Source organism: Psammomys obesus, unplaced genomic scaffold (assembly GCF_907164565.1).
Source record: "Psammomys obesus unplaced genomic scaffold, mPsaObe1.curated_primary_1811, whole genome shotgun sequence".
In the NCBI taxonomy this organism is placed as follows: domain Eukaryota; kingdom Metazoa; phylum Chordata; class Mammalia; order Rodentia; family Muridae; genus Psammomys; species Psammomys obesus.
Genome location: NW_026592776.1, coordinates 5,680,388 through 5,695,682, shown reverse-complemented (window position 1 = coordinate 5,695,682; position 15,295 = coordinate 5,680,388). Strand labels below are relative to the sequence as shown.

The 15,295-nt window shown below is 39.8% G+C and overlaps 1 protein-coding gene across 1 annotated transcript in view; it reads right to left on the bottom strand.

Moving 5' to 3' along the window:
- Pir (pirin) overlaps window positions 1–15,295 on the bottom strand; it is a 106,045-nt gene that overhangs the window by 53,944 nt on the left and 36,806 nt on the right. Inside the window, 2 exon segments of the mRNA XM_055615780.1 lie at window positions 10,718–10,923; window positions 15,032–15,118. Coding sequence (XP_055471755.1) covers window positions 10,718–10,923; window positions 15,032–15,118 — 293 coding nt within the window.

The window sequence follows — 15,295 nt, the reverse complement described above, 5'->3', positions numbered from 1 at the left end:
TCCCCATCCGCTCTCACACTTGTCTTCCAGATCCATTCTCTTTTTTTTTTTAAACTTAGCTCTGTTTTTCTTGACCCTTATATTTGACTGAGCCTCCTCCTCTGCTTCCCACAAAATCGCCGCATTCACTAGCCTGCAAGCTCATCACAGTATACTCATCTCAACAGCTGATGTGTCTGGCCCTTACAGTGTGCCTTTACAGCTCCTTGGCTTTTGTCACCTTTTCCCCATATCTTTACAAGTCTTATACAAGTGGTCCTGTGGTACATGTTAGCTGAGCTCAGGAAAACGAAATGCTATATTTTTCTGGGACATCCTTTTTATTTCCCATTCACGACTTTGAAAGGCCATCCAAGAAGAGCAAGTGCGTTCTTTTTCCTTATTTCATTTTTCTAAGCTAAAGAGAATGACCGTGGATTTGCAGTAGATGCTGAAAAGTATTCCTTGTGGTTTTATGACCACAACATGCTTTTTAAAAAACACAGTAACAACTTAAGTGATTTTATGGCACATTTGAGTTCGAATTTTAAAATATTTGAATTACTTATTTTCTATCCATATTAGTAAATTATTTTTAAGATTAATTGAGGTATAAACAACATATAATTAAAGTCTATTGCTTTGCTGAATTTGACTCATCACTTTTAGTATAAGTTTATCAAACAATTAAGAATGCATGCCTGTCAAAATGAAGTGTATTTATAGTTATTCACATAGCTTTATATAGTGTCATGCACCTCAGCTTTTAATTCATCATGCAGGAACCTAAAGAAAACTTTTTGAAGCTGTCATTGAGAAATATTTAATATGTTCCTGAGGAAAAACTCATCACATTTAAAAAATACAAGCCTTGACAGCCATAGAAGTGAGTACAATGATATGCTAACATGTCCACTCACCTTTATGAAAGGTAATCTCTTGGTTCATTATAGCTTTCATTAAGCTTTTAGCCCAAATTTATTTCCCTGCAAATTTATAATCCTCACCGGTGAAGCCAGGGATATATGAATGGTGCAGAATGTACCTTCTGGCTTAAAATGGACTTATCTATTCTTCTGTTGCTGGCAGAACAGGGCTTGTCAACACCGATGGAATGTACTTCCTAGGTGGTTAGGTCAGCAGGGACATCTTGAAGAAATAAGAACACCTGGCACCCTTAGTGTACACCAACAATGGTATTTCTGGGGTGAGTGGGCTGCCCTGGGCAAGAGTAACCTTTTGTACAGCTGATTTAAACAGATCTTGAAAATTGTTTATTTGAACATTCCTAACTCCAAATTAAGTGCCAACTATGGCTGCCTACCATAGGTCAAGTTCTTTGAAGTTGTTGGGTTCATTTCTTTCCTGTCCTCTTATTTGCTAAAAATGCTAGCAGCCTAATTTTGCCTAGTCTCAGCACCAAATCAAAGCCAAGTGTTCTGTGAAATGAGGTTGAGAGTCAGTTGGGACCACCTGGACTTTTGGGGGCAGCTCTGGAGAATGAATAGCCTCATGGTATCAGAAATGAGATAGGATTATGCAGAGCATGCTGAGGGCCACACCCATCTGAACCTCAAGGCCAGCTATTCAAATAAACTCTGAGTGTTATGTATATTGTATTGGTAAATTGTCATGCACTGTTTGAGGCCATTGAGAAATTGGCTCTGGAAGTGGCTCTTAGCCCCAGTTTCAGATCTAAGCATGTTATGTCAAGTGTCCTCCAATCCTATCCACTCTGGAGTCAGGCTGGCCCACTGGTTCTGTCTGTGACAGGGAGACTGAAAAACATTGAGCAGCTAAGGGTATTAAAATCACTGTGTCCTTGAGAAGAACTAGGAGTTAAATGATATCCAACAGAATTTACAATTTTTTTTATTATATAAAAGTCTCTACAGTGGAGAAATGAAGCTAAAATTCAATCATGGGAGCTTCATCCATGGAAAGAAAATTCAATCTGGAATTCAGTCAGGTTCTAGTGAATTTAGAGAGCACCCAATGGGAAGACGTTAGCTCTGTTGCAATTTGTTCTTTTACTCAGAAGCTTCTCTTGGGCAGACAACTGTGCTGCCTAACACTCCATGGAGAACACCAGCTGGCTGACTCAATGGGGCTTTTCACAGTCAATTTCTGCTGGATGTTTTGACTGCCCAATCAATCAAATTGAGGTTTTGTTATCTATCTATCTATCTATCTATCTATCTATCTATCTATCTATCTATCTATCTAGTTATTTTTCTTTAGCTTGCAATATACTTAATATATTCTCTCATTTAAAACCAAAAGTATGGCCACCATAGATCATTCTTCCAACCATATAAAAAGAACACTGGGAGATCAGGACACAGAACCATATATACAATTAATGTCAGCCTTAAGACATAGTCATAGTCAAACTTACTTTTGATTTCTCTCCATTGCAATATTTCAAATCATCTCCTTTCTTTCTTTTTCACAACTTCACCAATACCTGGTTGCCTATGAAGTCCCTACTACCTTTGCAAGCAGTTTTCCATTTTACTCTCTTAGTCCTACGTGTGTGTGTGTGTGTGTGTGTACGTGTGTGTGTGTGTGTGTGTGTGTTTGCACACAGGTAGACACATGTGGTAGATGCACGAGCAAATGTGTGCTTCTGGAGACCAGAGATCAATCTCAGGTGTTGTGCCTCCTCAGATATAGTCTACCTTATTTCTTGAGACAGAATCTCACACTGAGTCTCAAGGTTTCCCAAACAGACTAGTCTGGCTGGCCAGTGGAAACTAGGGATCAGCTTGTTTCCACTCCCTCAATTCTGGGATTACCAGAATGTAGCATTATGTCCAGTATTTTTTTTGTGTGTGTGTGTGGGTTTGGGGGATTTAATTTAGGTCCTCATGCTTGCACTGCAAGTACTTTCCCTACTGAGTTATCTCCCAGTCAATGTCTAAGCCTTTTATATAAACCACTGTAAGACACAATCCTTATCCTTTCTGTTTTCTTTGCTCTACTTCTATATCCACATAAGCAGAATTAATCTTCTTTCCTCTGGCTAATCACAGAACATTTATATATGACTTTAAAAAAATATTTGCCCATCTTATATTATACTTCTAATGTTGCTGGCTTCTTTCTGCAGCCAAAACTGTGAGCTTTTTTGAGGGTAGTAGCTGTATCTCATTCACATCATATCTCTAATGCATGCAAACAATGTATAGGAGGCAACTACCTAATGACTGAATGAAGAGAGATCCTAGAGAAATGGGGGATGTAAATCCAAAACTTTCCTACTTGTGAAGACAGGACAGCTGTGTGGATCTGGACAGAAGTCAAGATGCTTCTAGTCTGTGGTAGCTGAGAAGACTGTACCAAAGGGTTTTAATGAGCAGTAGAAAGCAGAAGAAAATATTGAGCTTCTAAACTCCATTTTCTTTAGCACATTTCAAAACTTTTCTCCCTGGTAACATGTTTCCTCACTTCCTGTGTCAACAGCATACCAGGAAGCTCTCTGCCCCATTATGATAATTATTTTCACCTCTTGCCCCACCTACCCATGACAATGCACTTATTTATTGTTTACAGAAGAGAAATTCAACCAGAATTCAATAAAGTGATTGTGATATTTTAAAAGATAACATTTTAAAGTAATGATCATACCATCTAATTATGTTAAACCTGAAAAAAAAATCATTGTAAATAAAAGCTAATAAAAAATGGAATTAGCAAAAAGAGACAAAATTTGCATCACTAAAAGTCATGGGGACCTAGTAATATTGTGGAGTGCTTTAGAATAAGGTCCTGGGTTCAAGTCAAGTGCAGTGGGGAGGGGTTTGAGTGATTGATTGATTGATAGGCCAGGTGTGATCACTCATGATCATTGAGGTAGAAGAAAAGTTCAAGCTTGAACTATATAATGGGACAAAAAACAGAACAGAACAAAACAAAACAAAACAAGAAACCAGAAAATACCAGGGGTGGAAAGATGGCTCAACAGTTAAGAAAGAGTGCTGCTCTTGTTGAGAACCCAACTTTAGTTCCCAGCACCCATGTCAGGCAGTTCATAACTTCCTATAATTCTGGCTCCAGAAGATCCTGTACCTTTTTCTGTCCTCCATGGGCCCTGGCACTCACATGCACACACAGACACACATGCATGCATATAATTAAAAAGAAATAAATCTTTAAGATAGCAAGTGTATTACTAAAATGATAAAATCATATTATGTTTCTGGAAACTCCTCAAAGGTGGACATTTACTTTTTAAATGTCTATTTGACATTGAAGAGTATACTATTTTCTTAGCTTGTTTCAATTTTTCTTATACTGGAAAATCTTCACTCCTAAGAAATTAACAATTGGATTCATTTGTATAATATATATACACAATTTTATTGAAGTATAATATGAACACGAACAATAAAAGGACACAATGAAATTTCAAATTTTGACATTTAAAATCTGTTTTGTCGGGGTTGGGGATTTAGCTCAGTGGTAGAGCGCTTGCCTAGCAAGTGCAAGGCCCTGGGTTCAGTCCTCAGCTCTGGAAAAAAAAAAAAAAAAGATAAAATCTGTTTTGTCTTCAAACTATAAGTTCATTAAAAATCTACAGCCAGGGAAATTATCTTTAAAGGCCCTTATAAAGTCAATGTTCTTCTGTTTTGTTATATTGCTGACATCTTCATGCGAATTTTAGGTCCTTCATTTGTTTCTATTCATCCTCCTCCCCACCACACCCTTTTCCAGTTTAACTTGGCATTCTAAATAAGTAAACATTTCCATCTTTCAAAACAAAAGAAAAACAGAAAACAGTCTAAAATTTATCTACTCACTTGCATCCCAAAGGAAATATTTGTTAAATACCTACAGATCTATAGTCATAGGTTTCCTACACTGTAACAGAGCACTGGTTTATAAAAACAGAGTGGCCTCTGGAAGGGAGGTTTCCTTCCTGAGCAACCTTTCTTTTGCTTGCTCTTTAGGCCAGCTAGAGCTTGTTCTCTCAGGCTCCCTTTGTCAGAAACCCATTGTCTCACATAATTCCTGCCATGAAGGGAACGTTTGTCAGGTTTGCTACATGAACTTGCTAGAATAACTGAAAGGCAAAACACACACACACACACACACACACACAAAAAAAAAAAAAAAAAAAAAAAAACAATAGGAAATCATGTATATGCTACCAATCTTCAACGTGTAAGAGTTTTTAAGATGCTATTTGGTAAACTCATTCTTTTGAGTTTGGGAAAGGAACGACACTGTCCACATCACTAAGGGGTCAGAGGGAAAGCTCAGGTAGGCAAAGCAAAGAGCTTCATGGCAAAGTCACAGAATAACATCCAAGAGGTCAAATTTCCTCTAAAATGAGAACACAGGTAGAATACAGAATGGTTGGAGTAAATTATATTAGATATATAGCAAATTCCTTTGGTAACTATAGATTTTAATAGAGTCATCCAGCCCATGGTTACTTAAGTTTTCCCATTCAAAAGAAGACTCTTTATGTTGTATCTGTTGGCCATAAGATCTACAGGTTTTGAAAGGGAATGAAAATAGCATACACAGGACTATATAGTACTTAATCTTTGCCAACACAGATGGGAGGGATATAGAATTAATTTATTCCTCGTATTGATGCTCTAAGATAGTTACCATGGCCATCTCCATTTTACAGATTATAAAATTGAGATTCTGCCAGCTTAAGTAAGTTCTCCAACATACTTCAATAGTGCAGCTAGCCTTGAACCTTGGCCATCTGGCTCCAGATTGTGTTTCTCTGACCTCCTCAAGATTTGTTTTTGACATAACGGAATGTAGAGCAGCAGGAGTCAAATAGAGGCATTGAAGGGGAGCTACATTGTGTTCCAAAAGGAGCTGGCAATAAATATAGTAGATTGGCTGACTGATAAGAATGTAATGGGGTTTGGAAAATTGCGTACTCTCATGAAGCAAACATGCAATTGTGTCCTTTTAAAAGTGACAGAAACTATTCGAACTCTCCCATTTTTTTTTTCTTCTCCCATTTCAACATTCACTTCAGACTAGGTTGTCCTGGAAGAATCTTGCTCAGAATTGGATGTGGCATTTCAAGCGCTGAAAAAATGCCTAGACTCATATGACCTGAGGAAAAAAAGACACATTTATCTTTGGGCATATTAAAAAGATGGTTTTGCTAATTATAAAGCTTATAGCATTTTACATAGGCTAAGTAGAGCTAAGTATTCAAGTCCAGAATGACTAAATAGGATTTGCTAGAAGTCTTTGGATTGAACCATTTAACATTATCTGCACGAGCCAAAACAGACTTCCTAAGGATAACCATATCCCCAAGCCTGGATGCCATGTCCTTTATACAAACTACAGAGTAGTTCAGGCCTGCAGCGTAGAACCATCCAGAAGCACGTTAGAAAATTGCAATCTCAGACCTCCCTGCAGATCAGCTATACCAGAGTCTCCACTTTGTCCAGATCTTCCAGGCAGTCCATATGAATATTAAAGCCAAGTGCACTGCAGTGGTCACCATATTTTCCAGAAAGTTTGGCTGTAGAAAGGGAAGTTGTTGGTGAGCCTATGCTGGTTACAAGTAGATCGATCTCTTGAAAACTATATTCTCACTACCATTTTGTAATATAACTTAAAATTATCTTTTTTTAATTTTTATTTTTATATATGTGTGTGGATATGTGCATGTGAGTGCACATTCTCTCAGAGACTAGAAGAGGGCATCAGATTCCTTGGAGCTAAAGTTGCAGGCAGTTGTGAACCACCTTATGTGGGTACCGGGAAATAAAACACAGGTCCTCTGTAATGAGCAGTTCATGTTCTTAAACACTGAGCCATCTCTCCTGTCCCCAAATAATGTTCTTGATACTAAACTCTCTTTGGTATGTCTTTATGGTAGCTCTAGACTATTTAAGACTGAATGATTCTTTGGTGAGAGGATATAAAGTGTTGTGATGTGCAAAACTATGTCCCTTAGAAACAGCCAATAGCTCTCATTTCTGCAAGGACTCTCACTGGTGTCCTTATTTTAAAACGGATTAATTACCTTTTTCAAACTGAAAAACAAAACAAAACAAAACAACAACAAAAACATCTTTAGCATTGGTAGCATACAAATCTTCACCCACCCAATTTCTACCCAAGTAGATATAAATCAACCAAAATAATTAGCTACCATTTATTCAGTGTTTACAAAACGGAGTCTAGAAGAAATTAACTCATATCCTTAACACCACACAGCCCATACATCTAGTGTATGGTGAGGTGTCTCACCTAGTCTGTCTGTCTCCAGAGTCTATACAGGTAACCATGGACCAGCAGTGCTTCTAGAAAACCAGTGCTGCCAAAGGTCTTTCCTGAGACTCATACTCCGACCAAGTACCATGCATGGAGTTAAGCTAGAACCCCTGCACAGAAGTTTCCCATGGCACTTTAGTGTCCAAGTGGGTGTCCTAGTAAGGGGAACAGGGACTGTCACTGACATAAACTCAGTGGCTGGCTCTTTGATCACCTCACCCTGAGGGGGGAACAGCCTTACCAGGCCACAGAGGAGGACAATGCAGCCACTCCTGATGAGACCTGATAGACTAGGATCAGAAGGAAGGAGAGGAAGACCTCCCTTATGAGTGGACTTGGGGAGGGGCATGTTGGAGAAGAGGGAAGGGAGGTGGGATTGGAAGGGGAGGAGGGAGGGGTTTATGGGGGGATACAAAGTGAATAAAATGTAATTAATAAAAATTAAAAGAATAAATATCACCTGAAAAAAAAAGAAAAAAAAAAAAAGAAAATCAGTGCTGCTCAGGATTCCAAATGGACCTTATTAAAATGCTCTCAAAGTAATGACTGATTATGACTGATTATTTACTTTGGAGAATATAACTTACTTCAGAAATTTTATTTAAAAAAATGAAATAAGTGAGGCCAGCAACTACCAAGACATCATTGCACAAAGTTAAAGCATTATTTCTGGTCTCTAAGCACTGGTTGCATCTGCAACATTACACAGTCTGCATTTGAATGTGCTTTAAAATGCACTTCTGTCTATAACTAGAACTGACTTCAACCTCAAAACCTCCTTGAGTTTTCTATAAATGGACCACCATTGCAAACTCTGAGAATTAATGATATTGCTGGCTTTGCTTATTTATTAACTCACTCCTCTCTCTCTCTCTTTTTCTCTCTCTCTCTCTCTCTCCTTTCCTCCCTCCCTCTCTCTCTCTGTTGTTGTTGTTGTAGACAGACAAACTTTTTTGGGATAGAGGGTTAGCTTGGGTCCCGCTATATATCTCAGCCTGATGTCAAACTCATGATCTCCGTGCTTCAACCTACCCAATGCTGGGATTACACTTGTGTCATCACACCTGTATTCTAAATGGAATCTTCCAGACAATGCTACAAGACTCAACCAGACAAAGTCTTGTTTTGGGTTGAAGTGGAGAGAGAGCCTCTTACTCTTTAACATCCATCCCAGTGTCCCTTGAATGCATGTCCCTAGAACTTTAGAATCCTGGAAACAGGTAATAGAAAAAAGTACATAGTCAATAAGGTCAGCAGTTTCACTTGTGTATGTGAATTGGGCACCTTAGGAAATTCTCTGACCTTTTCTCAGAAGAGCCCACAAGGTCTTAACTCTCCTCTTCAGAACAAAGGGGAGGAAAATTCACGAAAGCTGTAAAAGGGAGGCCTCCATGCTTGATGAACAGAAACAAATCAGTCACAGTAACTGAAAGAAAAGCTATTTCAACTGTACTACAGGGTGGTGAACAGCAGTCATATACGCTTAACTGTGAGCAAACATTAGTTTTGTTTTGTTTTGTTTTTTTCTTCCAATTATTTCTGTGTGCACTCGAAACACAAATTTGGGTGTTGCAAATACAGAACTGTGGTTACAATACAGGATAAATGAACAAAAACAGTGGGACCCAAGCAACAATCTAAGCCTGTAATTGTGCAATGTGTCACTGAGTAATTATTTAGAAGCCACTGACAAGCTATAATCACATGCACATAAAATAATCAAAATTTACCAAATGTCACAGTTATCTGTAACTATCAACTCAATTGACACAGCCTAGACTCATCCAAGAATTGAAACTCAACTGAGAAATTGTCCAGATCACATTGGTCTGTAGGCATGTCTACAGGAGATTGTCTTGATTGTTAATTGATGAAGGAGGGCCCAGCCCACTGTAGGCAGCGCCATTCCCTGGAAAGGTGATCCTGGGATGTATGAAGGAGCTACTTAAGCATGACCCTGAGGAAGCCAGCAAACAATGTTTCCTCTACAGTTTTTGCATTAAGTTCCTGCTTGATATTCTTTCCTGATTTCCCTCACAGATGAACTGTGACCTGAAATAAACACTTTCTTTCTCTTAAGTTGCTTTTGGTCCTTGTATTGTTATCATAGCAACAGAAAGGAAAGTGGAACACTTAAGTTAAAAATAGTCTTAAGCTAGTTAATCACTGGGACAATAGCAAAGTGCTTTGCAATCTTCTGATGCTCCCATTGCCAGATGCCACATCTCCAGCCCCTTAACAGATTCTCTTGACTACTTTTACCCTACACTACAGAATCAAGGCCCAAACGAATAACTATTAGGCACGGAAGCATGAAAACCCTGCTATCTTGTCTGGTGGTTCGGAACAACATTGAAACATGCTGATCCTGAAGGGTCCCCGTGGGGTCTGGTTAAAGCCACTCTCTTTCAGCTTTAACCTGAGACAATGATCTTGCTTAGTGCTCTTCCTACTTTGTCCAGGTTTCCTTTACTGTTTCCCTAGGAGCGGAGCACTTCCTTTAAAATCATGAGCACAGGAATATACATCTCGGGGTCAACCTCTAGGCACAACCACCTACTAGGTTCTGCGACCAAGCTCATCATTACCATATACTGGCCTCTATGCAGATCCTTTGTCTCCCTAGAAAACTGCCCAGGTGGGCAATTACTACAATACTTGTCATACCCCCTTCTTAAATTGATGTTATTTCATTAAAAAGTGAGACCCTAACCCAAACACTATCAAGTCCCAATAACAAAATATAGAGAGCATGTCCCATGTAAGTTGAATGAAGAGGTAATTTTGATTTATTCTTTAAAATTTTATTTTTTATTTACGTGTGTCTACATGTGTATGAGTACCCATGGAGGTCAGAAAAGGGGACTCAGAACCTCTGGGGCTAGAGTTATATGTGGTTGTGCCTCAATGTGGGTGCTGGGGATCAAATCCAGGTCTTCTGCAAGAGCTGTTGGTGATCTTAACTGCAGAACACCTCTCAAGACTCGACAGTTAATTTTATCTTAAAACCCTGTAATCTTGTCATGTGCTTTCCTTGTTCACTAAGTGGGGCATAAATTATTTGCATGAATCTTTAAGTGGTGAAATTGGTCCTATCTTGTTGTTTGTGTCTCAAAAGCAGTAACTTTGCAGTAGCAAGGAGTCAGGATTCAAAGCATTAAATCTGACGAAAAAATATTAAGAATTAGGGTAAATCTGTACATATATTAAGACATACCTATAGAAAACTTCTTTTTAATCAAACTTCATATGAGCATAACTTCTTATAAGTATTCCAACTCTATGAGCTTGCATACAGCAAAAAATTTCTGGGTTCCCACAAGTCATGCTTATCCTGATATCTATGAAACAAGTCCCTCTAACTGGGACACATTAAAATAAACTCAGTGAGAGATGACAATGAAGACAGATGCATTCTGATGTCATCATATACTTCATGTTTCAGAGACATACAACAGGTCTGACTTACTTTTATTCCCAAGGCTTCTCCTGAAATGACAGTGACTGTCACACCATCTTTGGTGCGATTTGGAATCTCTTCACTTTTCATTTCCTGGTACTGAGGTTCCACAATCTTTTCTGAGCAGCTCAAATTCACTCACAGCTGTAAGCCACAGGCTGGCTCCTTTGAGCATGGCATCTCAGCACACAGAATGCCCCAACCTCCCATCATCCGTTGAAAACACCAAACCAACAAGACACCAAATATAACACAGCCGGAAAACAAGTCTGCACATGCAACACCACAGCAAAGTGACACACCCCACAGGTGCTGTGGTCAGAGTGCCTGAGCAGCCCAAAATATTAAAAAAAAAAAGGATGTCTAGGACAGTTCCGGGTGAGGAGGCTCTTTCAAGTTTCCAAAGCCTCCCTCAGATAGTACTGTGTGTGTTGACTTAAGAAGGGCAAAAAGCAATACTTGGAGAGAGAGACAGATGGCAGTCAAAAATGCAATTAGCCAACCCAACAGGGAGATGTGGAGTTAGGATAAATCTTCAGGATTGTCCTGAAATCGGCCAACAGTTATCAGGATTGTTCTGAGAAGGAAGTACAACCTTGGGACATTCAACACCTTGCCACAGCATACAATTTCCAGGGAGGAAGGCAGCAATGAGCCATCAGCAGCTAGCATGAACATCAGGTGAGGATTATGTATGTGAGACTAAATAGAGATGGGCAAGCCCTCAGCATCCACTACCCTGGAAATGTTAACCATGTCCAATTACAGTAATAGAGCCTTTACTGCTAAGAGGACTAGTTGTTGCTTCTGGCTGTTGGGCAGGGTTTTTCTTGTGTTTGTTTACATGTTTGAGAGCATGCTGGGAGCCTGTTCCATCTTCTAGCCTCAGACTCTGAGGATGCAGTGTTAGAACATAATACTTACATTTCCTGCTTGTCTTAGCTTGGATTCACCCATAAAAGACCCTGAAACAAGGACCTATAGGCAGGTTGTTTATTTGAGAAGTGATAAAGAAAGCAAAATGGAGGAATTAGAGAAAGGGTGAGATGGGCAAAGGAGAAAGCCAAAGAGGAGTGTTCATAAGCAAGTCCCAGCTGTGGAAGCCTGGGGCTTAGACCCACTGGGAACCCTGTAGATAAACTTCAGAGTTAAATTCCATTTGGCATCCTTCAGTGATCAAGAACCTCTAAGAGAGGCTCAACATGCACTTCAGATGGGGTGCTATATGTGGGTACATGGGAACTCTAACCACCTGAGCTCAGAAGCAGGCTATCAGCATCATCTTTCACTAAGCCCTTGGAAAGGAAAAAAAAATACTTAAACACAACTGTTCAAAAGAATTATGGCCATTATTCTGTGCTTGGTTGGTAATGTACAGAATGACAAGAGTTCTACCAACATATATTAAGCGGCTCAAGTTGCCTTACCTGAGGGTTAGACCATCAGGCTGAAATCGGGAAGCACAAACTAAGGAAAGGAAACAGGAGGAGTTCACCTTTTTTACAAATTAAGTAGCAAGACAGAAGGAGCATTAAGTACTGGGATTTGGGAATGTAAAACACCTCCTGCCCATCAGTATTTTTATTGATATTTTCAGACTTAATTTTTGGAAATTTTTAATTTAAAATAAAACACAAAAATATTTATCTCAGGTATGCTGTCACAGCTGTCAGAAGCTGACTAACTGTGGGTTTGGATGAGGCAAACGTTTGAATCTCAACCCCAGGAAAGCAGATAATGCAGCTGGACCTTACCCCATCCGTCAAGGGACTGAATGGAACAAAAAGGCTTTAGTAAGGAAGATGTGTTTCTGCATGCTGGGCTGAGAAAGACATTGGTGTTTCTCTGGCTCTGCTCCTTAAATGCAAACATGAGCTTTCCTTGCATTTTGAGCCTGCAGGCTCTGAGACTGAACTTGTGTGTGGGCTCTCCTAGGCTCTGCTGCCTGACTACAGTCCTGAGGGAACTTGTAGGTTTTCACAATGTGTAGTCCAGTGCTTCATTACAAGGGTCACTGTTAGGCCCAGCAGGAGCCTAATTTCCAGGGAGACCGGAATCAATGCAAATGCAAGAGGTTTATTCAAGCCACTGTGCTATGTGGCTTCCCTCCAAACCATCCAGGAACAGGAACAGCACGGAGAGACAAGAGCCTGGGGTTTTTAAAGGAAAAAGCACAGGAAAGCTGGGGGGTGGGGCAGGTTGCAGTCTTGGCAGTTTAGGATTGGGTGAAGGGCTATAGGGTAGTTGACTTTGAAAATAATTGGTTCATTGTAGGCGCCAAGTCAATCTAGTCCTGCCTCTATCTGGGTGGGGGCGCTCTAACAGTCTGGACCAGTTGCCAGGCAACATTATCTCGCAGATCTGGACTTTCCTCTGGAGGGGTGGAGACCTTTGGCATTCCTTTGCAATAGGGTGGGTCTTATCTCAATTCACCCGCTTTTCCTTTTATCCTTCTGCTTTCTGAAAAAGTACTAGGAGAACTTAGTTTAATATGAGGTATAGAATTCATAAAAAGACCTGTAAAACTAACTTATTCCTTTCAGTCACCACAGGTTCCTTCCAGGCTCTGAGACTGATGATCTGGAAAAAGCTGTGAGCCATAAGCAAAAAGATGATGATGATGGCTTCCCACGCTGTGTGAAGTGACCTGGTTGTGAAGGAGAAAAAGGGGCCAGCATTCCCAGAACAGTGCAGAGAAGAGGTGGAGAGAGCTTTGCCCCTGCCTGTCCTGCTGCCCCTGTGGTCAGTTCCATGTGTCACTTGCTATGGTCTTGTTATCCACAAACTTCCCTTTTTGTTCTGTGCTTCCATATGAGATTCTGCCATTTGCAAATATATTAGGGGCTGTCAGAGGACAAGAATCAACAAGGGGGTTGTGTTTGTGTAAAACTGTCTGTTGGTGTTGAGAGACCAAAAGATAAATTAGCAGCTATTATTAATTAAGGCCTGAACTATGTGGGTGGAGAAGTCTAGTAATGCCCTGAAGGGAAGGACCGCCTTACTGCATTCTTTCCCCACCAACTAGAGATAACACTTGCTAGGAAACTGGCCCATCCTCCTACGGAGGGACACCAGGTCATTAATGGTCTGGGAACCTTCCTCTAGCCAATCAATTCAAAATGTAGCATTTTGACCAATAGATGCTTGCCAGGTAGGAATTGCCCCTGCCTTGGGCATGCTGGGAGGGACCAGAATCTAGATATCACCCAATTAACCTGGGCATGGGGCGCTCAGTGTGTGTGGGCCCAAGCTGAAGCTTGTAATTTACAATAAAAAGGACCTCATGTATTTAGAGCGGAGTCTGTTTATTCCTGGTCTTTTGGGGTTCGTGAACTGGGCAGAACAGCATCTACAGACGATTGACTCCACAGCCATGCACCAAAAACAGAATCCTCCGATGCTGAAGTAGGCTTTATAAAGTGACATAGTATCTGCATATAACCCTCCCATATTCTTTTCTCTAGATTATTTATAACACTTAATACTATGTAAATTCTGTGTAAAGAGTTGCCATAGCACACTGTTTAGGGAATAATGATAAGAAAATGCCTGCATATGTTCAGTGCAGATGGAATTTCCCCCAGATATCTTTGGTTGGCAAAAAAAGAAAAAGAAACAGGAGGAGGGGGAAAAGGAGGAGGAGGAGATCATATGAAGGAAACAGCAGCATGAGAACTCTGAGACTATGAGGACCTGTAGTGGTTCTATACATGCTTTGAAGATTTCATTACTTCAGTGAATACATCTGAATACGTCTGAATACATTTCTCCCTGTTCTGTTTGATAAGTCCAATTGAACCTTTTAATGTAAAGATCAAATTTTTTTCACTCTTTTTCTGAAGTTCCTCTCCCCTTCCAACAAGCAACTGCTTGCCAACCTCCATTGCTGAACATGCTGACTTTTTTAGACCCTCATTCAAAAAAACATGACTTTCTCTCAGCAGCTCCATTTTGCTGGTAGCTGCGAAGTTTCACAACTTGCCTGCACTATTGTTTTTCTCTTAAATGCTAATAAATGGTCTCAAGCTTCCTTCTGAGTCTAGTTTTTTTTTAATTCTTTATCAATGTGACTAAAAACCAACAAAAGAGACCCCTGTTTTTCCTAGTAATACCATGAAGAGTACAGTAAAAACAGCTCTTTCTTCTTAAAAATGCTTTTGTTGGGGTATTTTGTCATAGCAACAGAAAAGAAACAAAGAAAGGAGAGATCAGAGGTATTAGAGTATGAAAGAAGTGAGGGAAAGGATTGATGTACTGAAAATAGGCACGATCAAACATACACAACCTAAGACTGTTACCATTCACCAATCCCCTGTCATGGCAATGCCTGTAGGTGTCCTGGGTTCATTTTACCAACATGTCCACAGAAGTCTTCATGGGCCATGCTGTACCCTTTCAGAAGATAAGATAAAAACACACACACACACACACACACACAAAAAAAAAAAAACAAAAACAAAAAAAAACAGAAAACAAAGTTGATCCTTTGACTACTGTAAAATCAAACTGTTTGAGGTCTTTATTGATTTGTATTGATCTGTACTGGTCTGTATTGATTTGTAGCAGCTCCATGTTTATTTCAGATGT